Raw genomic sequence first — 26,172 nt, forward strand, 5'->3', positions numbered from 1 at the left:
CGCGCGCCGCGCGCGACGACGTCTCGCCCTGCGCTCGCCCGTTCGCCAGAATTCCGCGCGTCGCCGCGCACGTAGTCGATTCGCCGCCTCGATAATCGTTCGATTCTTTTCGTGTTTATCGGTACAAGAGCAGGAAGAAAGTCGCGCGTGGTTGTGCGCATAGGAGCCTCGGCTCCGGGGGCCGTTACTCCAGGAAATCGCATGCGGTACTACGCATTTGCAACGCGCGAGCGTTACGTATACCTGCGTAGCGGCGCGCGCGCACGCGGGCCCCTCGTGGCGTGTTGCGCCGATTCTTTCCGGCGTACTCGCGAGCGCGCAGCGGCGCAGATAAGGCGAGCGCGATGCAACCGTGGGAGGAACGAACGGGCCGAGATTCTTCCCGCTTGAGAGCCTTTCCGCGTTTCCGCGAGCGGCTTATCCCGCGAGCGACAGGCCGCGCTCGTTTTCGACCGAATTGCAACCGCGGCCCGACCTCTTCCGCACGCGTCGCCGCTCGCCTAATCATTGCGAAAGCCGGATTACTTCATTCTTCGGTTACACAAAGGGTTTCCTTTAACCGCACAAACCCGTCTCGTGACTGCGCGCCTCGCACGTGACACGTTTTACGTTTTACCGCATTAATTGCTCGTACGAGGACAAGCTTTCGCTGACAAAGGGATGATGCCTGTGCTCGGTGAACGATAATGTCGACGATTTGCTCGTACAGAATTGAATAAGAGACAATAAGCTTGTTGGTGTTCGATATCTGTTTGATATTACATCACCTCTCTTTGTATTACACAAATACTACAAGGCTGGATTCACACCTTGGCAGAAAAGCATAAAGCCGAGCAGACGAAATTCAATCAGAACCAATCAGAACTGTCGCCGGTAGTCGACAGTTTCTACTTTCTGCCAGCAGAGTGTGCTGTTTACTACCAGCGTGAGTTCTGATTGGCTTTTCCGCCAAGGTATGAATGCGGCCTTAAGCTAACATTGAATTCAGTCACTAGCGCAAGCTATTGTCTACACTCAATTCTTATATTTAAGAATCATTTGAAGTACCTCTTGAATCCATGCGGTATCTGTACAAATCACTTTTTGGCTAAATACTCTTTCAGCGTGTACACGCGTGCGGCAACGAATCAAAAGATTTGCATTTCAACGCTGGTTGCCGCGGGAGCTTGCGGCCAGCTTCTGATTGGTCGACTCGCAACGCCGCACGCGTTGTCGCAGCTCCACGCGTCTATGGAGCCTTAGCTTTACATTCCTGCGTGGAGTTATCATTCGCGTATATTTATGCGAACGCATAGAATTCTCATGCAATGAGTGCAACTGCGGTAACGCCCGCGCGCCGAAAGGGTTAACGCGTGAAGCCGCATAAAGAACGACGGGATGCGAAGGTGACTCACGCGGAGTGGAACGCGCGAACGATAAGGCGAGGAGTGCGCGGTACCGCGCAATGCGCCCGTATTTAAATGGCGTTCTTTTCTAACTTTACGATAATGCGCCTCGCATCTGCGCGGGCGCGCGAGCGCGTATTTCACCCCGCTTTTAACATACAGTGGGCGGAAGGCGTAGATCAATGTCGCCACCGTGAGCTGTTCTCCGTAACTGTAACAGAGACTGAAAGAACCGCTGCAACTTATCCCATGTCGCAACGAAATTTACAGATACCGAGGAATCGGGCGCTCTTCCCCCCCCCCCTTTCCTTCGACATAATTACAGTGCGATTCCGCTCCATTAGCATTACAGTTGCGCCATTCGCGTCTGACGAAAGCCTACATGATGCGCGGCCGCAGAAAGCGCCGGGGCCCACGCTCGCGATCGCACCGAATCACGTCCTCTCAACTTATTGATTCCACATCCACGGTGCAGGGTCAACGATCTCGCCGCTCGAGCCGGCGAGATCGCGATTACCGGCGGCGTGATTCGAGAAACGAATTAGAGAAATACAATGGATTATCTTGGTATCGATCGATCGAATGAGCCGAACGCGTCTATGCTCCTTTTTCCTCTTTCGAGCGTCGGAGATATACAGTCCCGCTGGTCCCCTGAAATATCTACGGGATCTCGAGGAGGGGGGCAGGAGGGAGAAAGAGAGAGAAAAGAATGGAAGAAGTATGTAGATAGATAATCTTTAGTCCAACAAATGGAAGTACGAGTCAAGAGCCCGCGATAGCGCACCTGCGCCGCTTGCGTTGTGTATTACTTGTCGATTACTCACGATAATTACTACTGTAATCGGTAAGAATAAATTGCGCGTTACGGCACGTCGTTCTTTTGCCCAGCCTCTGCTTTTTCGCCGATCCCGCGTCTTTTGATCTCCCGCTACAAAAGTAACGGCGCGGAATCTAAGCGGGCAGAAAAATCGCTCGGAGATTGAATCACGATCGACACCGATCGCATTTCACACGGTGAATGCCGGCCGCGTATTCGCGTTTTACACAGGTTCGTGAAATCGATTGATAAGATCGAGGGCCCTGTCGAATCCCGAGAATCGTCTCTGGTGTCACGATCTTCACCGATATTTACGAGCACGGCGCGAGCTATTTCACATTGTCTACGAGAACAGGCTTCTGGTATCCTAACGGTCGCACGCTTTAACGGGCTTGCATAATTACGCGCGGGTGATTGATCGATCGCCGCCGTCAATGTTTGATATTAATTGCTCTGATCGAAGCTGTAAGAAACGTTGCGTGAAAGTACACGTTAATCAGGCGTAATACGGGCTTAATGTTTCACGCGTAACGTCCATATCGTGCTGTCGAGTTATGGCCCGTACTTTCAAAAAGGAACATGAACTCTCGACCGCGTCGCGGCGGAAATTACGAGCCCCTTCGCTCGGATACGAGTGCGTGATCCGCCGTATTTCACCAATTTATCTTTTTCTCATGCTTCGCCTTTCTACTCGGTGCTTTATGCCTTCTCCCTTTTCGGGCGAATGCCTTTTACACGAGCGGGAAAGGGATATTTTTAGCGGTTGCGTCATATGGACTTTAGCGAAAGAGCGTTACACAATTTTGCAATTATTCACCGTCGATCAACAACGACGACGATAGACCTTTTCGTCGGACGCGATGATAGGCGCCGATGCTCGGTAATATCTCGACGATTTCCTAGAAATAAATAATATCCGATGCGTACGCCGGCACGCGCGCAATCTCTCGAGATTTGCCAGTAAATTGCAAAGACTCGAGAGGAAGAGAGAGACGGAGAAAGTTATAAGCGGAGAATCTCACGGACGCAGGCTCTCATTATTGTCGTCAGGACGCGGACGCTTTTCCGTAAGTTTTTCCAACACGGTCGATAGCCTCGTTTGAGATAATTTTATCTCCTGTCTGCATCGCGTCGCCCGCAAAACAAGCGAAAGCGGTTTCCTCCGTCGACTTTCGGCCCATCAAATCTTGCTTGTGGATCGACTAAGATCGACTATCGTTGACTAGCTGCCAGTCGTGAACGCGCGATAGGCTAGCGCATTCGGTTATGCTAATTCAAATCGACCGCCGAGATGATTGCAGCGAAAGAGGGAATTGGATTCGCCTCATTACCATTAGATGACGATGTGACGGATGGGAAAATTGATTGGCGCAGACATGTCGAAGCGTGCGCCAGGCTAACTGCCGTGACGGTTGTTTTCCTACCTTCCCGAGTGAATAATGTTTCTCCGATTATTATGTTAGTTTTGTTAGCGGCGTTACGGCCGATAATACCAGCCTCCAGCAGCATTGGATTAATCGAGCGGAGGGACGCGGGCGAAAAGCGTAATCGATTACCGCGCGATTATATCGTGCGCTATCGCGTGTGTCCGATACGCGGGGTCTTTGCAAATGTACACCGATTGACTTCGGAGTAGGCATCGAACCCACTGTAATAAATATCAGCATCTATATCAACCGCTGCGTCCAGCGGAACGCATCGTCCCCCGTAGGAATCGTAATACGTCAACGTCAATTGTCGACGTTATTAATATCGATAACCCATCAGCGGCAGAATGCTATATTTTCGTGCCCGCGAACGCTCCAGCGGATGCACAGTTTTGATATCTGTATCGGCGGTAACGTCCGCAGGATTGTACGCGAGAGTCCTGATGCATCAGGATGCTCCCGGGGGGGGGGATAATTTTCTCGTAAATTCGCCGTTACCCGAGGAATCCTGCGGCATTCCTCAAGGTACGGATAAGCCATATCTCACGCAGCTGGATCTGTCCTCCGCTGTCATATAGATTGTGAATTAGTAGCGAGGATTCTTTCGCCGTGGCCTCATCTACGGCCAATCGACTACCTACTCGTCTACCTCGGGAACACGAGGCAGGACATCGTCCGGGGTATTCACTGGCGCGAGCAGCCTGATACATGACACGCGATGCAGCGCCGTACTCGGATACCGCGGCATCGAATAGAAGATATACGACACGCGCGAACGTTGTACGAATAACGATTTACACCGCGGCGCTAAACGAGGCTGCGACGTAACGATCAATTTCGTATATCCTCCGCTCGCTCACGGCCGCAAATCAGACGCTCCTCAAGGGGTATCTATATTCGACATACTTCCACGCTGGCAAAAATAAATTATGGCTGTATAGACATAGACCGGTAATTAAGCAGCGCATAAAGTATTGGAGCATTTATCATGAGGCCGGGAGGGAGAAGTGTAGAGAGGGAGAGAGAGAGAGAAAGAGCGAGGAGACTCGCTGATACCCGAGATATGGGAATAGCGCTCGCGGACGCGCGGCTACGAGACGAGACGCGGATTTCTCATCCTACGCCAGTGAGGCTGCACCACTTCTCGAAGGCGTGCTTCGGGAGAGATGCTCGTACGGCCTGTATTTTCAGCGCGACACGCCGGTACCGGCGCGATGGCTACCGTTGGAATCGAGACGGCGGGAGAGACACGGGCCCACGCGAAAGAGAGATGCGAACCCACCGCCAACGCGGGCACCGTAAGAGCCGGATCGCAATTCTGGCCAGGGGAAAGAATCGCGTCGGCCCCAGGATTTCCATGAGCGGCCCACGAGATGCCAGCGAGTCGCTTCTGTCGTCCCGCCCTGGTTCACACCTTCCACGTAGCGCTCTACCTTCTCTTGCCCCCTTGCCCTCGTCTACCTTCCTTTATACACCGTCCGGCCTTCCACCTTCCATTCGCCGGCCTCGCGCACTCATTCGGCCGCCGCGCTTGCGTGTGCCAGCCTCGCATTGAATTTACCGCTTCGAGCTGCCTCGAGAAAACCAGACAGTTCGGCGATAAGCCACGTACAGTGTCGTATGTCTCCTCCGCATTCTACGAGCGGTTGAGGTTCTTCTGCATTCCCCATCAATTTCTTTTTCTTTCCCCGGACCAGATATCAGGAAATATCGACGCGATACAAGGCACAGCCTACGCCGGTTTCGTTGACCTTCATTGTTCCCCGGAGTGGCCGTTGGCCATAGCTTGTGGCATTATTGACATCTCGCGAGTCCTCTTGCGCCGGTTTCTTACTGAAAATTCTCTGCATTTTTAATGCAGACAATGTCACGTAGGCTTTATCAATTTAATGTTTCAGATCCTAGCAGAAAGAGGAAACTATATGTATCAATTCTTCATACTCGGCGTCGAGTCCGACAGTATTTGAATGTTTCGAAAAAGACTCGGTGTATGTGTGCAAGTTGAATCATGTAAAGACAGAGCTTTCACACTCGTATCTTTTAATTAATAATTGGCGACGAAATCGCGTGGTAGCGCGTCATCAGGCTGCGTCGTGGCGAATTTACATCTCTGAGTCACGTTGGACGAGGTCCAACTCGATTTCTAAAAGCCTTCCTCGTACGGCAGATCGTTCCCCGGAATTACGTGTATTCGGGTACCCAGTCAACGAACTCAGCGTGCATTAATTACGTGACGCAACGCTTTCACGGCACTGCGAGTCCACTCCATGTACCTTCTCTTTTTATTCTCGACTGAAATCCAGAAGCGCATAGCTGCTTCCCCTTGATTTTGGCAACTCGGCCTCTCTTCTCATCGAAACCGCATCAGCAATGAACATTGCGACGCAACGTACTTTCGCGTGGGCGCACACTCAGTGTGGAAACGACAAATAATATGCTCCTTGTGGGTTTCAGTATATGGTCATTAGGTTTTACTGAACATAAAAGTACATTACGAATTAGGTAATAAGATATCCCGTACACGTATCTGCTCACAAGTAACATCGTAACCGGCTGATAAAGTACAGGGTGACCATCGGGATTGTGTTGAAAGTACCTAAATGTTTATTACTTCGTAATAAATATTTCGAAGGAAATTAATCAAACGCCATTTTGTAGAGAAAACTTGTCGATTACTACACTGGCAAAAAATTTTTTTAAACTAAGTAAACAGATTTACTTAAAATTAATTTTTTTCCTGAAGTAAATATTTATTTTATTTAAATAGAAATGTCAATTTTTTGCTGGGGCATTATAAAGATAAAATAAGATAAAACAAGATAAATAAGATAATACGATTAAGTAATGCCCACTGGGCATTAGTGGGCATTGGTGTACAGGATTTTGGTCAGCAGTTTCCCCCTTGGGTCACCCTGTACGATCGAGTGATGCTGAGAAAATCAGGCATGTTTAAGATAAGACGTTATCCGAGCTCGTTGTTCCAAATGAATATTTCGAACAAAATTAGTATAGCCCAAAACCAATTAGGTCGTAAGCTACACGTACACACATTCGAAATATCTGACGACGTGCATAGCAGATGAGAAAATTGCTTTAATTCTCTCAACTGCACTGTAGTTATCGAAGAGCGCATCTCGCAATTGATCCCAAGACGCGTTCCCACTATGCGTACGTGGACCATCGCTAATCATAAAGAGCATGTTTTACGGTCTGTTCACCGGTAATTGTTCGCGCGTGAGACTCTTGCTCTCGTGCACGTCGGCGAGAAATTAGAGGGGACATCGAGGTGACAATCTCCCCTCCTCCATAAACGGCAGTCTCTGCTCGCGCGTTCGCGGGAAATGAATTCCGGCGAATTTATCACGGCGAAACTCGACGTCGCGATGATACCGTCGGGCGGACGGCAATTTACGAGGCGTGATTTAGGGGCACGCGGCCCGTAACGCTTTAATACGCGCGCGAGAACTGCGCCCGCCTCTATCCGCGCTTCTATGCGCGCACAACGTGAGAGCGCGGCGCGTTGGCATGCGCCTTGCGCCATCCTCCGTGCTCCTCGGTTCCTCCTCGGTTCCTCCTCCGTTCCGTTCGCTTCTGCGAACCGCGCGACGCGCGTGCGAATGCGCCTCACGAGCGCGGAAAACAGCCGCGTAGAACGCGTAAGTGCAGTCAGTGAATGAACGCACGTGAACGAGCGTCGGCGTGCACACCCGCCGACGCGCTCGGTTCGCGAGAGAGTCGGAGGTACGTGGCAGATTAGAGACGCGCGTCTCCTTCCTCGCGAGGATCCGCGATGATCCTTGCAATTTGCGCCGTCATTTTTCGTCTACGTTCTTCTGCCTACTTTTTTTTCACCCCGGTCCGCAAGCGTTTGCGGAATCACCAAAATCGGCGAGTCGTTCCTTCGGCACATTGTTGTAATTTGCAGTAATGATCACTCACGTGGCGTATTCCCGTTGGCAGTCGATGTCGGAAATTATACGCTGCGCTGGTGTTGCGTGCACGAAAAGAATAATGCGGGAGTCGCGCATCAGCAGCAGCCGATAACTCGTGCGAGACGTAAAGAAAAAGAGGGATAGTCGACGTGGGCGTGCATGGTTATTGGAAGCGCTGCTCCTTGCTCCGACGAAGCGGTAATTGAATCGCGCGGCTTCCTATCGCGGAAGTCCCTATCGCGATCCATTCGTTATGAAATCCAATATATCGAGCACGGCACACTGGCCTACAATTCGCGCGAGAGGAACGCGTTCTCTCCGATTCGAGAAAACGGTGAGATACTCGTCGCACGTCATTAGGCGCCCATCAGGGTGTCCCCGGGATCACAATTTCGTCTTGTGCGTTCGCCCCGTCTCGTTATGTAAAACCGCGACACGCCCACCGTAACAAACCCAATTTAACGCCGGCTAGTTGTGGGATTGTTAATACGCGGCTATTGATAGCTTCCCGTTCGATTGATTAGTGGGAAAATCGATTTCGCTAATCAGGCTGTTACGCGACGTATGCATTACAAGGCGGATATCGTGTTTTGCGGGCAGTTTTTAAGGATACGGTCATGTACGCGTTATAGAATTACTGCCGTCTACGGTTTGTTCTGCCTGATTGTGGGTACGGCCGGCGCGGCATGGTTAATAAATCCGCTACTTGCGCGCTATTGTAGTCAGAGCGATCGTAATTTCGATATTTCCCGGCCGCTTATGAGCAACTACCTGCCAGATATTTTAAGAAATGTCGATTATTATTCCATGGGCGCACTTTCGCTTATTACGAAATCGCTCGACTATTTCACGATCGCCTACATGCCGATGGTGCAGCGCGGACGTCCTGGCGCTCGTGGTGCGTGCGTTGCGTGCCGTCGAGACCTCTTGCAATTAGGGAATCATCACCGAGCGAAGTCGGAAACTCCGTAGGTCGCATGGGCAAAAGCCGGCGATGCCGGCTGCCTCGGGGAGCAATCGATTTCAGGACGTTTCGCCGCACGTAAGATCGCAAAATTTTACCGTTCGCGAAATGGCATTCTCGGCCTCGCAAAACCGTCTTTTTCCTCGCCGATCGCCGATCTTTTTTTTTCCACTGCTTCTTGTGCCTCTCGTAACGCAAGATGCTATGGAAAAACGATGCGGAAACGTATCGACGAGGGATAAACCACTGAGGGCACTGTAGTGCACAGATTTGCGACATTACTGGGCATTGCTAGGCACTTTTTGGCCGTTAGTTTGGGCATTAGGCCTTGCTGGGGCATTATAATGATGAAATAAGATAAAGTAATGCCCAGTGGGCACTAGTAGGCATTGGTGTACATACATGATCTTGGTCAGCGGTTTACACCCCGCGTTTCGATCGAATTCTCGTCGTCGAACGTCGTCAATGTTCGACTTGAAAGTGAAGTTAATTGTATCGAGGAATTTAATATGGGCAACCGGTAACTTTTCTATGATTTTTCGACCCTGAGAAGCTCTCGACCAATACCTGCATTTGAGCAATATGATTTCGAACGAACGAATCACGCTGCAGCGATTCGTTCATTAATTGCTCGCGAGAGAGGAATTCATTATTTTGATAATTAATACTGACCACCCAAGCTTTTTAATTTAGAAGCGCGCAGTTAAATTGGTCGTTTTTACAAGGCGCTATCGCAATCGTCCCGGGAGGAGACGTTTCACAGGCGTTTTACAATTTAAATGAGCCAAAGTGCTTTCCGCGCGTAATTTATGATTAATCCACGACGATTTAAATTAATCGCAAAACAGATAAAAACCTGTTCGGTGAAAAGTTGAGCGTATATCTTCCGCGTTGGAGATACGCGATCGTTTCTACTTTACTTTTTGGCATCCGTGTTCCTCGTTAAAAGCTGTCATCATTCACGCGCACCGGAGACCCCTGACTCGGAAATAGCGTTATCTATCAGTCTCATCAATCACGCCGCTGAGTGTGCCTCTATTAACGCGACTCATTACTCCACTGTCGCCCGAGAGTTAACTGCATACTGTGTACACGTGTCTCTAAACTCGCCCAGAGGTTAAATAATTAGTCGTAGGACGTTTTCCTCGGATTTTATCTCATAACCGATACACCTAGCGTTCAGTCCTACAATCTCGCACCTAGTACCAGATAATTTCCTCTGCGAAGTGAGATTAGTACGACGCTGCTCGTACATCCATGTTAATCGCGATCGTTTACATCGTTGAAGAAAAAACGATGACATAGCGTCAAAAAATTCACGTTGGATATTGAATGTTCAAAACAAGGGTTGAAACCGGTATAATTTCCATGAGCTCAATTAAGCAGCCGAGAAATATGCCTGCCGTTTTAAATATGCATCGCGTTACATTTGCATTTCATGCAGAAGTACAGACGCGGTTTTTCTACATTTTTCTTTCGAACTCTAGATGCGCCAACGTTATACCCAGGCGAATTTCGAAGTGAAAAAGGTGGAATCGTTTCGCGCGCGGCGCATTATGATTTAGTATCAGTGCGAGAGATAAAATCGTTCGATTGATAAAATGTTCACGTAACATTTAATTTGCATGTACGCGTGCTACCTCATAATTATGTGAAAACACTGCGCCCGATTCTGATATACTCGCGCGGTAATCGCTTAATCCGCTCCGTGCGACCGTCTAATCGCGAGATTTGATCTCAGGGCACGTCGAAGCTGACGATTTTAATTTTCTGCTCACTTAGGTGTATCCCGGATGGCGGGGACGTCGGTTACACGATGACGGAGTTGCAACCGTCGCCGCCAGGATATCGCGTCCAGGATGAGGCCCCAGGCCCACCTACCTGTCCCCCGGGGTCCTACAAATACGCGAGCCACGGCCACGGGGGCGAGGCTGCCAATTTCAAGAGTGCCACGTCGTATTCTCAGGAAGGCTATGGCCTTAAGCAGAGTCCGCCTCGGTCGGTGGCTCCTAACGAATATTACCGTCGCAGAAACGACGGGCGGCGGTCCGGCACGGAGAACGATCACGAGGGTGGTAACGGCGGCAAGAAGGCCGCCGCGGTTACCGGTTACAACGATGGTCACAAGAAGAATACTCCGGGCTATAAGAACGACTGCGGGTACGTGCTCGCGATTACGTGCACGCTTTTTTCCCCTCGACGTTCGTTCACGCAACGCTCTTGCTCCCCTTTCTTTTTTGCCGTGTGCTTCCTCTCTTTCCGTCCCCCTCGGCCCCTTCCCGAGCAATGATTATCCAGCAATCCGACGTATAAAATAGATTAGTGATGTAAAGCGACTCGAGCCAAGTATCGTAATAATAAGATTACCTATAGGCTAATAGGATAAGTGACTTCCGTCATAAGAGATTTATTTGATGCGAGTGCGCCAGTCTACACTCCAACCAGAAGGTTGGTATCTCAGTTTTTCCAACTCGAACGGTATATTGTCGAGGAGATAATAACCGCGGAACGCAACATCAGAGAAATGTCCCGATTACCGTGTAAATTACGTCGAACTCGTTGACAGTACCATAAATTATGCAGTCCGCGTACATCCTGGTAATAAAGTGGTTCAATGACATCGCGCGCAGAAGCACCGCGGTCGAGAGTGTCGAGTATTACGAGTGATTCATTGGGCGAGGCGCTAATAAACAGACGATTTTGCGTCCGCGCATAATTGTTTCTACGTAGGGAGGACGTTGCGTCACGCGTGCTATTTCTGCTCTCTCTCTCTTTCTCTCTCCGGCTATCGCGGAGCGCACAATGTGCACCGGCCACTTTAACCACGACGTTTCCATGCCCGTCTGTCCCATTAGGTACAGCGAGAACCTTGGATTCAACAGCTTCACGCTCCCTCTTAACGAGAGAGACGAAGCTTCGCCACCACCGACGCCGCCAGTTAGGGATGCCTCCAGCCTCAAGGGCGTGTGTTACGGCCCCGGACACGAGAAGTATCCTTCGTGGCCGAGCGCACCCGAGCGACACTCCGACGAGGATATCCATAGCTCCGGACACAGCGGTTCTCACCGCTCCAAGTCCTGGACCGATCACACCAACTACCCGAAGGAGAAGCCAGCCCAGTACACCAGACCACACACGAAGAGGCCCAATCCCACGTTCACGCAGCAGGTAACTTGTAAAGCCCTCTTCGTTTTCCGCAAAACAGTCGTTACGCCGCGTCGCTTATACAATCCGCGCGTAGACCGCACATTTGCATAGCAACGTAACGCCGTGATTTACTATTAATTGGATACATAAAAGATATCGCACGCAAGCGCACACGCGATTTCAATTTCTGTTACTTTTGCAGGCTTTACTATTAAACGTTAATACCCGTTCGCCGCGCGCTATAAAGAGAATAAGTTTCGCAAGAATTAGTCACGACGATTAATAGGAACGGATAATAACGTACAGTACGGATGGGCCAATGGTCTTGTTAATCACTTTTAGCGATTAATTTACAATTAGAAGATATTTTTAACTTGCGCCACTCACGCGATTTGCATCAGTCCGATTCCTTGATAGAAATCCTTCCTGCTATAGCTCAGAATTCGCCGTGTCAGCCGTTCTCAATTGTCTTGCCGGTTGCAAAATCGAATCTCGTTTACACGACACCAAAGTACCTCGGCGGTATAAACAAGTCACGAGGCAACAGAGCTTATCGGAAACGCTTTCTTCATGCTTTCGGGCGATTTACAAAGTTTCACGTCAACACCATCCACGTGTTTGATAATTAAGGGGGCTCACGCCGTATTAAGAATCGAGATCACCTCCGGGCAAGACCTTGGCGTATATATTGCGCTGCGCCTTAAAACGGCGCACGCAATTAATCTCCCACACCCGCACCCTCCTTTCTCTCGGTGACATAATCGCCGACGTGCTACTGGCTTTCTCAGAAGTAGGCCGTGGTATTTCGATGGCCCGACCCGCATCACGCCGTAAATTTCGGTACATACCAGCAGCTCACGGTCAGACGAGGAGAAGACAATGGGTTAAAAGAGCAGAGGAGGATACTAAAATTAGTCCCAGTTCCCTTTTTTCGTTGACCGTCAAGTTTTATGATACCGGCGCAATTTCTACTTTAGAACGCACGCAATTAGCCCTCTGCTGATGTATTTTAAGATCGGGGCCTTTTTCTCCCGTCGAGGAAACGCGAGTAAGAGTTACACATAAGATAGTGAATCATGGAATAAACATGGATTAAAAGCTACTCGTTAGCGCGCAACTGATACACATATGCATAAATATCTCTCGACTTTTAAATACGAGGATTTATAAGATGTATGTTATCGGTCGGGTATCGTTTCATTTTCAATTGTATTCACATTACGAGTGTGAACTCCGAAATCGAATAAGTGTGCATTTCGAAATAAAAATGACTGTGGCAAGTGCCACTTTCCAAGAACATTTCTGATTTTCTATTACACTGCAAAAATTGAATATTGCAGTTGAAGACGGTAATGGAGCGTTGCGAGAAGATCCCAGCGGAGACTTACGAGTCACGCAACCGAAGCGGCGTTGAAGAGGAGCCGAGATTGTGGCCGCGCGTGGATCGCGAAGGTAAAGCTTTGGGAGATGCGGAATACGTAGTTCCATCGCCACCGGAACGGGAACAGCAGTCTCAGACTTTGAGTCACGTTGATCTGGAGGCTTACGTCAGAGGCTACCAAGATCCCCAGGTGTCCCAGGTAAGAGGACTTGGATGAATGAAATGTCTCAAGCCGAAGAAATCCGAAGAACGCAGCGCGAAAGAAACACATAGTCGACGGCTGTGGACATTACTTCGTCTTGCTGTGATTTGGAATTTATTTATTTAGGTGGACCTCTATCGCGAAACTACCTTGACACAAGCGGGTCTTGAGGAATACACGAGAGTGCAACATTCTCAACAGGCCAGCTACGCGCAGTCCGAGGGCTATCACAGTTATGTATCCAGCGTGGATTCTACGACGAACACGCCGTTTCTCGACAGGTGAGATTGTCTTTACACATCGTCTCATTAACATCCAACGCGATGTCTTTGTAATGAGAGATTGCTCCTCTTATCAGATTGAGGCGAGACAGCGAGGCGGTAGCACAAAGGCCCGCGACGTCTTGGGAAGAAACTTCGCGAGAGGGTAGAGACAGCGTGGTGACTACGTCTAGTGGTAGCGCGTCTAGCAGCGAGACTTTAAAATGGCACGGCTCGATGTCGGATGTCAGCGTGTCGAGCGGCATGCCTCCTCGCCAGGCGGTATCGGATCGATGGCATCATGGATCCATGTCAGACGTCAGTAGCGTAAACGGAGGGATTCTAACTCAAAAACCCAACAACGAGAAGTGGCAGAGTTCCATGAGCGATGTCAGTACGTCCGGGATGGGCCCGCCGGCGAAAGGGAGGCACAGCCTTGACAAGTGGCAATCTTCGATGAACGTCCGAAACAAACAGGGACAAGGTAGACCCAGCTTGCCAGCGGTGATCGGCCACTGCACGTCCGCGTCGATTAGCGATATCTGCGAAACATCGGCGATTCGAGACAGCAAGTGGCAGGAATCCAATCTCGACGACGATTCGTTGAACGACAGGTCACAAGCGAATCAGTGGAACAATTCGAGCAGACTCGAGAACGATAAGTACGTTCAACCCATACCGCAAAGTCCCACGCGTCAGCAAGTTGGAGCGGCGAGTCCGCAGAGCTCCGAAAATTGGAATACCATACATGGATCGATGTCCGACGTGAGTCAAACTAATGGAATTCAGTGCAGCAAGCAGCTGATCGCTCACAGCGCCAGGGTGCAGACTCCTCAACGGCATCATTCGGAAAGCGTGTTGTACTTGGATCGCGAACGCAGCAAACGAAAACTTTACCCAATCAGTACGACGCAGCCGCAGGAATCCACGCAATCTTCAAGGTATAAATATATCTTTTTAAAATTATTATATTTCTTAGTATCAAACTTCTTTGTAATTATAAGCTACATCATGCGCAAAATTTCTTTTTCCAGAATGACCCTGAGTTCACCGCCGCAACCGCAGCTTTCGGTCGCTGAACGCATCAATGAATTGGAAAAGCAGCAGCAACAAATGCGTTACACTTACTTGGATCCCGAGAAACGTCACAGAGTGTCCGATCCTACTCTGAAAGCGATCCAAAAGAACGCGGTGTTATCTTATTACAACAAGAGACAACAGGCATCTTCGCAATCGGAACCGCAGTTGGCGCAAGTTTCCGCGCAATCTCCTCAGAGTCCTCAGAGTCCACCGCCGCAGCCTCCTCCTCGACCGAGACCGTCCTCGTCCCGAAGAGCTAGTTCAGCGTCGGATTACGCTAGTACTTGGAGGGAAAATGTCAGCAGAACTCAGAATCAAGGAAACAGCGACCTGCCAAGCCCAAAACATCAACATAGCAACAGTTGCAGCAGCCTCTCTACGGATTTACTGGGTCCTGTGATAGTCGGGCCGGCCATATCGATAGACGACTGGGTGCCGGAGAGGCCGCCGAAAAAGCCACACCTGAGAAACGCTTACAACGAGCGCATACCCAGTCCCGACTTGCCGCCGCCGTCGCCGCCGACGGTCACGGAGAGCGAGGTCCACGATTGCGACGATCCATTGCCGCCCCCACCACCCGAGCTCAGCGACGATTGTTTCACGGAGCGTAAATCTAACAACATTCACCACCAGACGGAGGAAACGGCAAAGATCAGTCGTGAAAGGTCATGCGAACGACACAAGTCGGAAAGACATTCCGTAAAAAGATCGAAACACAGCGCCAAGAGAGATCACGATAAGCCCACCGGCAAATCCTCGCCGAATTCGACGAAGACGGCCGTACAGGAGCAGGAACAGCACCAATTCGTGAGATCCGCCGCGGCGCTGAAACACGCGGATTCCGAAATGGTGCTGGAAAACGGAGTCTCGGCCGGCTTTGCCACGCACAGGATGGTAGTTACCGGCCGTTCCAGCCTGAGATATCCTTCCACTCAGAAGCTTATGGTGAACGGGAGGATAGCGCCAACGAGAAGAATATCCGAAGAGAGATATTCAACGAGACCTCCGGCGCAACTGCCTGATCTCATATCGCAGAGATACAGCGACTCCGGGAATCAGAGACCCGCCCCGCAAGTTCCGGTAGAGCCGAGGATCATTAGGCAGGAATCGATGCGAGTTGACGGGACGCGCGTCGACGCGTCCGGTTTGTTGCGAAACGATTCCGGCCAGAGACTGGAATCGTCCTCGGGTCAGAGACCGCAGCCCCAAGTGCCTAAGAACGCGGATAAGAATGCCGCTACGAGTCCAGCCACGAGGCCGAATTATCTGCCAGTGACGGAGGTGAAGAATTCATCGAAATACTTGAAGAGCGGAAATCACAGCTTCTCCATTGGCAGCCCGGTGAAAACGGGATACGAGGCCAGCTCGAAACTGTTCCCCTCGGAGTCGAGCCCGCAAAAGTATCACGAACCCCCGAAATACGTTCCTAATCACCACCAACGTCCTAACGACGTGACGCAGAGGACCACGCACGGTTACTGCGCACTACCGCCAAAGTACGTTGATATATCTAAGCAAAAACCTCAGCCTCAGTGTCCTACGGAGAAATACAGTACAGACTCTCCTAGTTCGCCGCCACCGCCCTTAGCACCGCGGCAGACTACATTCGGTAGGAAGTCCTTGCCGCCCCCACCGAGACCCGCACCGCCGTACTCTCACCAAGGGTAAGTTTGGTTGCATAACATTTTTTATTGCATTCGCTCAACGCCGTTCCTCGTCAATTACGCGTCGCATTTATTATTATCGATCAACTGTCGTCTATTTGCCGCCAGTTAAATTACGTTACACAAACAGTCGCGCGGTATGTGCATAACGGTAAACTAAACTTCTCGTTATTTTAATTCCTTGTAACCATTAGTGATAACGATCGCCATTAATGAGCACCGTCGAGATTTATTTTTACTGTCGGAACTTGTTAGTCTTTGGAGACACGAGGCCGTGATTTTTTTCCGTGCCGCTCGTTCTGCGATTATCAATTATTAAAGGTCTTGAGCAGGTTAAAGCTTTTGTTGCTGAAATGGCATCGCGTAATTTAAAATACGGGCACACGCGATCCCGTAATTGCAAAGTAATTGAATGGTAAATAGCCGCCTCCGTTGTCAGACGCGGCATCATCATTATTACCCATGTGCCCGCGATGTCCCGCCATCGCGCTTATCCCACGATCGATCAATTGAATTAGAGGTAACTGTAAGTACACCTTGCTCTCGGTGCGGCTCGCGGGACTCGATAGATCGTCCGGAAATCCGAAGCGCCGCGCAACCAATCTTGAAAACCCGTGGAGCGTTTCTTGTGCGTATCAATCAACGACAACCACGCACAATCTGAAATCATTCGTACCGCCAACACAATTTGTTGGCTCATCTCGCTCCCTTGACATAAATAGGTTCCATATAATTTTCCGTAATTACTGTCTTCTTTTTTTTTCGATTGAGAACAGAGAACGCACAAATAGCAGAACAAAGTATTACATCGAGGAGAGCGATGCAGATGTTCATGCACCACGTATTTTATATCGTTCAAATTACATTTATACTTCTAACATAATTTCTATTAAATGAACGCAATGTAGGGGGTAATAAGAGCCAGACGCTATGTTAGGTGCGGATATAACAAATTTATATTATTTGTTTGAAAATTAACAAGTTTCGACCAACTCGCGTGGTCCGTTTCAATGAGGATCGAAAGTGAAAAAGGTGAAAAAACCTATCGTGTCAATATATTATTGTGTGTTATGACGGCCGCAATTAGAATGCAATATAATGTCGCATTATAAAAAGAGAGAACTTAGCAGTTACCAGTTGCACACCTATCATCGCGAGTTTTTCCTCCCTCTCGCGCAGTTATGGAAGTCCAACGGTATTGTCCCCTACATTGCGTTCTTTCAATTAATGTTTGATACATAGAGCCTTAAAAAAAATTATCGTTTTACTACATAATTTCTATTATACAGCTAGTTTACAAACCATTTGCGCCTCGCGCCATCCAAGCCGTATTAAATTCCCGATGCGGAATATTTATAACCGTGAGCGCCGTCGCGACGTGAATGATGTCATTAGAAAATTTAATTGCCACATTCACGTTCTCACAAAGCAGAGTTGTAAAACGTTGTCTATCACCGGTATGGAAATGAAAGGAAGAGGGCTAACGAGACGCCGAACGGAGGAGACACCGTTTTTGCAAGCTCTCCGCACTGGTGTCGCAAACTCGTAAACTCCCAGGGATCGCGATATCCGTCACTGACAGTTCGGCGAACTCGGATTACCCGGGGTTATTAATTATTTTCTCGTTCGTACGCTCGAGCGAATCGCATACATTACCATGAGATTATCATTGCAAATCTAACGGTACCCATATACCCAGACTGATTTACGAGCGTGTGACTTTCCCTGAATTACGTGCAATGTGACTCTTAAATGACACGGAGACACGTTACGAGCAATCTTCTCCATCCCGAGCGACGTGGGGCCATACTGAACGTATAAGATTTACTCGTCGAGCTATATATAATCATCAGTTCGCGCGCGGGATCGGCATGTTGATCCGCGCCGAGAGACCGGGGTGTCTCGTGAACGAGAGAACCGCATACGTGCCAAGTAAGGTCGCGAGTCTGTATTGAGGCCTGCGTCCACGACGCTGGAACTTGGTCCAAGTTCTAGTTTTGAGAAATGTGTGGCCAATCGACTTGCAGCTATTCCATAAAAGCTGCAAGCTGAGCGGCCACACATTTCTAGCGAGTACCAGCGTCGCGGACGCAGGCCTATATATGCTCCCGCGAGAACGTAGGAAAGTCACGCTCGTTGAGCACGATAGACATATGCGAGGATACGTTATTGAATTCCGACGGGTCGTACGCATTCTTGAAAGGCGAGAAGTCGGGCAAGGACGAGTAATTGTATGAAAAGCAGAATGGGACGTTTCGCGAGCCAACGGTGGAGCGATGATAATGGCAAAGCGCGCTCTGTGACCCGGTACCTCTTTATTCATCGATCCATGATTTTTCGGGCCACGGAGCACGCGAGAGACTGTTGAGAATCTCTGAAACGAGATTCGCGCGAGAACGGAGAGGACACCGGCGCCGAGAGGAAAGATGCCCGTAGGGGAGCAGAAAAGAGAGTCCGAACAATCGGCTGATAATTATTGCACGGCGAGCCAAAGTTCTGCCCAGTTTTCCAGTTGGGATACAGGATGTAGGCTCGATCTCACGGGGCGATAACTCTTTTCACCTTTCTTTTGTTCCCTCCTCGCTCTGATTGGGTGACTACCTGCAACGCACGAGCGACCGACCAACTACCCGATACGCACTCCAGCTGAGATGTTCCGAACCCACGACACGGTTCGACGAACGGGCATTTGACTTGCGCCCGACCTTCGACAGGAAGAGGAGATTACCCGGCCAGAAGAGCGCCAGAACCGTTGCAGACGTTTCTCTCTTTCTCCCTGCGCTTTCTTTCTCCTTCCAGCGGCCGCGCTAGATATTCGAGAGCGCAACGGTTTAACCTTTCGAATAAACCAACCTATGGCAGAAATGTCAGAAAAAAGGTTACCGTGTGCCACCACGGGCGTGTTGGCCTGTTCGTTGGCCTGCTCGATCGTGTTCTCCAACGCCGGCGAAGTGGAGATGACGAGGTGCGGCGCCACGAGTACGCCTCACGATAATAACGAACCCTGACAGTGATCTCATATTTATTGCCGACGTCTGAACCATGTATCTTGCGCGACATTTTCATTAATTGCGCAAATTTTACGTCCCGCGCTGCATAACGCGGATTTCGAAATCGCGCAGCTTCGTACGCCGCGACTGCAGCTCTTACGTCTGATATGCGAACTTGAGTGACGATAAACGCCTCTTTTGGCTCGCATTCGCAAAAATCAGCGGGAACGCGCGTCGTTTATAAAAACGATCTCTCGCCCCCTTTAATTGCGATTCAGATTTATGCGAGAGCCGGACGTCCTCTCTTTCTCTCTGTTCTCCGGCCGATAGTCGAGAGTTACGTGGCGACCCGCAGCGTTATCGCTAATCCTCGTTACGCGAAACACGAGTCGCCGAGTCGTTTTCACTTTTCGTCGCGTCGCGGCCGGCATTGCACCTGCGGTGCGATAATTGGTCTCTGAATTCCTTGCTCGAGCGTCATGGGGCCCCATAGCCGCGGCGCGATGCTTCCCTTGCCAGGAGAGTCAGGCCGATTCGGAAGGTTACGCGTCGAGTAATGGCAACGAAGGAAGAATGTTGATTCGCAGATCATCTGATATATCGACATAAATAGGCATTTTTAGCGTTTCTAAATATTCTTCAAGTTACCACGACGGACAACAATAATCGTATTTCCAACTGTCCCTTTCTCTTCTCCTGTCCCGCCTCGCTACGTAGTCCACGAAAGATTTGTCTCTTAAATGTCTATAAAAGTTTGTATTGAAAAATAATCAACGTCAGTGTTTGCTTGATCATACCTGGCATTTTTAATAATACAGAAAATTTATTGCGAAAAATATTACCTCAGTCAGGGTTTGAACCTGGAACCTCCCTGCACTCTAGGCGAGCGTCTTATCAATTCGACCACCGAGGCATGTGATAATATTTGTCGCAAATGGGGTCCAGGTTCAAACCCTGGTTGAGGTAATATTTTTCGCAATGAATTTTCTGTATTATTAAAAATGCCAGGTATGGCAAAAAAAAACACTGATGTTGTTAATTATCGCTGGCGACATTGAAGAATTCTTATTAATTGAAAAATATTCGTTTCGCTAAGTAATGACACAGATTGAATCGTTCTGAAAATTGGGCTGATTTTACGGGGATGTTCCTTCGGTTAGAATTCCTGGAGCTCTATATCAATCGTTGCAGCACGTAAATCCTATTTTATCGCGTCAATTTCTGCAGCCACATCGACGCAGCAATACCGCAGCCTCGACAACGAGGTAGTCGAGACACCGGCGATGTCAACACGCGCGGTATCGCTTACACCGGTTGGTCCTGTCATCCGTCGACTATCTTATATCAAACGATATCCAGTAAAACTGGCACTCGTCGAGAAAAGAGCACGTCTCGCGTGTCGCGTTGGCTCGAGTCGCATCACTAATGTAATATATTTCGCTTCAATTAAATACATCTCTCGCTTGATTCGCTACAAGCTGATCGATCTCAAGGACTGTGGGAATGTGTCCTCCTAGGAAGAAAAGTAATAACACTAGGACAAGTATTGGTGAAACGTCGCGAGTTTTTATCGATTACTCTTATCTACCGACTCTAACCGACAGATATTTTCCACTAGGTGTGGTCGCAAAAATGCACGCTTGACATTACGTAATATATCATTTCTCGCACACGGAAAGGAAATAAGAGAGTGAAACGGTAAAAGTTTGCGCTGAGTTTATCAAGATAATTACCACGAGGATGCGATAAATCGTTTCGTTTCACTAGTCCGGTGCGTAAAAATGGCGAAACTTAATTTTTGCAGACCGCCCGCTGCACCATTTCGCCAGCGGTGGAAAATATTATTGGACTATAATGTTATGAAAGTAGAGTGGATTGGATATTGCATTTATCGACGTACTTGCGTCATTTCACGCGTATCCATTTATTATCACAAATAACTCAACTACCATTAAATATAAGCAAACAGTATAGTTACGCTAGCATTCTTGCCCTGCATTAACATAAAAGAGGTGCAAGTGCATTAAGACCGAAAACTTTCCACACTTTGTAGCATCCTCCTGCGTACACGACGAGACTCGTTCGAGACTAGTTTAGAAACCGGGTTAATGGTATACAATCGTAGCTGATTCTAAGTTTAACCGCGTTTAACAGCGATAGTGATAATACCGTAATATTCACATTCATTAACGAGATCAGGAGTCGAAGGAATAGCAGTTTCGTGAAAGTTGATGTTGAAACATTTGATTTGTAAATTGTGACTGAACAATTTTATATAATTTAACGACGCGACATGATATTTCACAGAACGAAATAATCATATGCAAAGTTACGATATCCATTACCAAGGCATGCAATTATTATTACGATTCAGAAGGCTCTTGTGACTGTCAAATATCTCCATTGAAATAGTGAAATTCTTGGGCAACATTCACTCTCGTGTTTCAGAATGAAGCTCCTGCCTAACTTACAACCAAAATAAACCTTTCTTCTACGTCAGAAATCAATAGCTGCGATAAACATAAGATATCTCGTGTACACGTATGTACGCATACATGGCAAAAGAATACGGCAAACTGTCTGTACGTTTGATTATTTGAACACCGCTGTTCTTAATATTTATTCGGTCGAAATTTATTACGCTCAGCTGCGACGAGTTACCGAGCACGTCGCCCTGCTTATGACTTACGACTCTTCACCGAGGAAACGGTCGCACTAAGGAAATACAAGTGTAACGACGACGTGACAGAGACGAGCGACAAACGAAATGGCCACGAAGACAATAGCCAGCGACTCGAGACCGGACGACACCGGACACGAAGTCACGGGACCGTCTCGAGGAACGGTATCTTTCGACGATAGTCTACCTTACGATTAAATGATTAACACAAATTGTTCGGAAGTTCACGAGTATCTTTCACCGTAAGAGTTAGACCTCACGCATGCGGCGAAAAGATATGAGTATTTAAGGAAAGAAAAATTTTTATGTACATCTCAATTATTGTCTCTATGCTCTACAACAGAAACAATATCGAAATAACAATGAATAAGTTTAGTCGACCCTAACTGGCTCGTGTTTAATAAAATAAAATAAAAAGATATACCTACAGTGCGACGTTTCGACCAAAGGTTTAGGGCCTTTTCAAGCACATTCTAAAAGGAACGAACCGATAATCGGGATTACAGGCTTATCGAAGATACAAATTAAATTAATAGACAATCAAAATATGTAAAATGAAACAAGATCACAAATAATGAGTACAATAAAAGATATGGTTTGCCACAACGGATACATAATATAACACAAATTGAGAATAAATCCTAGACCAGTCAGTTACCTTAACGTAATATCCAGTTAAACGATAAAAATCCAAAGGAGTTGAGTCATGATTATAAAATTAACAGGCACAAAGATAAAATTTGTACGTTGTCTACAAAGGCCGGAGAATGACTGTCAGAAGTGTCAGTGTGATAAAACGGCTAGGTCGAACATCGAGAAGGAGCGGGAAATAAATAAATAAATAAATATCGAAATAATATAGTAAATTACATCTCAGGATTAAATATCCTGAACTGTGATGCAGCGCGAACATGTAACAGCTCGTGCGAATATTTTTATGAGTTGCATTCGGCAACGAAATATCTTGGAATTTTTGTAAATTTTCTCAGATGAAACTTTTATCACATTCTTAGTTGCTGTTATATAATTTTCTACACAACTGTTATAAAATCTGGTGCTTCAGAGGAGCGAAATAACGGATTTTCAGTACGTCGATCGTAAGATAAAATTGCGCAACGTACAAATTTCCAGGAGCGAGAAAGTCCAATTTGTGTTAAATTGTCCGGCATGAGATTTTAACTGAGCGGTGTACCGTTAGGACACGTATCAGTGTGCAGTCCGAGGCTTCGAATTCTGTCAAATTCCATCGAATTGTAGCTCGATGTTTTTTTCATCGGGCGTTATCGGCTCGCGGTTTAGAAAACGACCTAGTCCACTTGCACCGGGGCAAACATACGTAACTCTCGACTCGTCGTGCAACTTTTCCACGTCGAGAATCTTTTAACTGCAGTATTTCGCTTCAAATTGGCTCTCTCCGATCAATTAAGCGCGTCCAACGACTTGGTAGAATGGATGCTGCCAGTTTCCTACTCACTGTCATGAACATTAACACACGACCCGATCGTCATCTCCGGGCTGTGTACACGTTCCATCTTTCCCTTAATCTTCCCTTATACCCTTTATTCATAGCCAACGAATTAGCATCAACAGTTGCGCAATAACATACTTGAGGTCGGAAGTGAAAGTATTTAACGTTTTCCATTTCTCTTCTCATATCGCTGATGCAATTGATAGTCCGAGTTAAAATGAGACAAGAAGTATACTAAAGGAAACATACATATTATTTTATTCCAAAAATAAAAGAGTGGTAGAAATGACCTTTATAGCAAACGTGACCTGTATTAGATGAACTCTAAACCACCGACACTGGCTCGTCGCTTAACCTTTAGAGAGGGCCGGACTGGCCACTACAATGGCCAGGAGCAAACTTGAAAACTTTGCGGAACATGTAGATTACATATATGCATAAATTTTCTGTTTAAAAAATTGAAAATTTCAATGGAAAAATGCTGGCCCTCTACAGGTTAATTATCGCGTTTCGATCGCGATTTCGCAGACGCAATTTCCACTGCGGAGCGGACGTGTAACGTCAGATGTCAGCCACATGCGAGGCAAATCTCAGGCGACTTTATTATTGCGGCGGGTGGTCTCGGAACAGCAGCAGCGGGCACGGCCACGGCAGAAGATGCGTTATACTCGCACGTGCTCCCGAAGGCTCGCCGGACGATCGCCGGGGCCGCGTCACGTGCGGTTGACGCGGCTGCGCGCGATACCGTGATCTGCAATAAGAGCTCCGCGTGCTCGTAAAGTCTCCGTGGTACGGCGTGTTCCCGGTTCCTACCGTAAACCGAACGGCCAAACGATCCGTAAGAACAGGCCAATCCGACGATGAACCATCCGACGTGAACGACCGCGCTGCGTACTTCCTGTACTTCCTCGAGCCGAGCCAGTGGCCACACGCGACTCGGCCGAGAGCGAAACACCGATCGCCCGTTGACGCCTGAATCGCCGCGCCGGCGAGGTCGCTGACATTTGCTGGGATAACCGCGGCTGGCTCCCGCACCTGCAGGAAGACCCGGTGTAGACGTAGCGAACCGCAGATAGCGGCTCCGCAGCGGATCCGTTTCTCGTTAAGGCCGAATCAGACTAGCAACTGACGACGCGGATTGGATTGGGATTGGCGATTGTCTTCTAGCCAATGAGAGCAAAGCAGCCGGCGATTGAATCGACTCTCATTGGCTCGAGGACAATCGTCAATCGCCAATCCCAATCCAAGTCGGCAATTGCTAGTCTGATTCGGCCTTTACGCCCGTATCAGACTACGGGTTGAGGTTGAGATTAAATTGAAAGAGTGAGAACAAGATCGGGCCCATTTTTTTGCATTCGATTTTGGTCACGTAGTAGACACCAAACGAAAAGGTCTCGTCAAGATGATCGTAGATATGTCAGTCTCAGAGTGTACCTATTTAACCTTCCAGAGATATTGGGGCTCCAAAAATTTCCAGGACGTAAACGATGACGCCGTCTGGACAAATATCATTCGTTTGGAATGGAATGGAACCTTTGGAGCCCGATACCTCTGGAAGGTTAAATAGGTACACTCTGAGACTGACATATATCTACGATTATCTCGACGAGACCTTTCGTTTGGTACCTACTTCGTGACCAAAATCGAATGCGAAAAAAATGGAGCCACTTGCCTGTGAACACTTGTTCTCACTCTTCGACCACTTAGAATAAAAGTCACTAAACTTTAGATTAGTAAACTTTACTCTGATTGGTCAAGTTTCAATCTAATCTCAACCCGTAGTCTGATACAGGCTTTAGGCGAATAAAACAGCGGCGCGTGCAGTTACAGCGAGACCGCCAGCAGTCCAAGTTATAAATAGGCGAGGTGCCATGTGGGCGTCCAGTTCGTACCGTGGGTATTTCACAGCTCGATATTTATCCAAACTGGAAGACACAGAGCAGATATTTCCAGATAAAAGCGCCATAACGGCGGCTCACGAGAGACAAGGAGAATCACCCAGCGACCTACTTTCATCCGGGCGCGATCGATCCCGCTTAATGCGTCCGATAAGGCGGTGAAGTATCCTACAACGCAAATTCCGTTTACGATCGAACGAGAGCGTAACTATACGAGCGGCAATAAAATCCGCGTGGCGATCGACAATCGGCGCCGCGTGCGTGCGGGTGAATCTATCGAAAACTGAGATATATCCCGCCTCTAATAAAGTTTCCCGCCGAAACCATAAATCGTAGATCCCGAGATCGATACCGTCGCGCGATCACGCATGAAAGCCTATTACCGTCGAGATCGCGAGCCGCGCGTTGAAAGCTAGCGGAACGTCCAATTTATTGAACGTTATCGGACAACGAAAGGGAGCGTTATCAAAGTAACGAACAGGATCGTCGGACGCTCCGCTATTTTACGATTGTTTATCCACGCGCGCCGCGGTGAAAGACGGCGGCTACCAATGTACGAGCGTTTGGTACGAGATGATTAATCGATCTCGCGAAACGATCCAGGGTCAAGCGCGTCGACCGGAATAGCGGACGACGCGCAGATCATGCAAACGTATATCGGAAGCATCACCGATCACCGGAATAGCGAATGACATCAGCGGTGGAAGCGCTCGTGCGAACGTACAGCTAATATACGTGCGTGTTCCGTTACAGGCCCGATCACCACGTTGGACTGGCGATCGTAATACGAAGACTTGACCTAAAAAAAAAGGCTGCATTCGCTATATTTCAGGGATCATATAGACACGCCGTGTCATCTTTATACTTGTGACGATAA

At 48.4% G+C, this 26,172-nt stretch overlaps 1 protein-coding gene across 3 annotated transcripts in view; it reads left to right on the forward strand.

Moving 5' to 3' along the window:
- Positions 1-10,311: 10,311 nt before the first annotated feature.
- Positions 10,312-26,172, forward strand: part of LOC105564545 (protein Shroom) — a 48,360-nt gene continuing 32,499 nt past the window's right edge. For 2 of the 3 annotated variants that reach the window (XM_012016986.1, XM_012016987.1), the window contains exons 1-6: positions 10,312-10,685; positions 11,381-11,693; positions 13,013-13,252; positions 13,382-13,536; positions 13,614-14,456; positions 14,550-16,259. In XM_012016986.1, coding sequence (XP_011872376.1) covers positions 10,342-10,685; positions 11,381-11,693; positions 13,013-13,252; positions 13,382-13,536; positions 13,614-14,456; positions 14,550-16,259 — 3,605 coding nt within the window. In that variant the 5' untranslated portion in view covers positions 10,312-10,341. The remainder of the gene's footprint in view (positions 10,686-11,380; positions 11,694-13,012; positions 13,253-13,381; positions 13,537-13,613; positions 14,457-14,549; positions 16,260-26,172) is intronic. The other variant, XM_012016988.1, reaches the window with a different exon arrangement.

The sequence above is a fragment of the Vollenhovia emeryi genome, unplaced genomic scaffold (genome assembly GCF_000949405.1).
Source record: "Vollenhovia emeryi isolate VEMERY1.0 unplaced genomic scaffold, V.emery_V1.0 DF939163.1, whole genome shotgun sequence".
Taxonomy (NCBI): Eukaryota; Metazoa; Arthropoda; class Insecta; order Hymenoptera; family Formicidae; genus Vollenhovia; species Vollenhovia emeryi.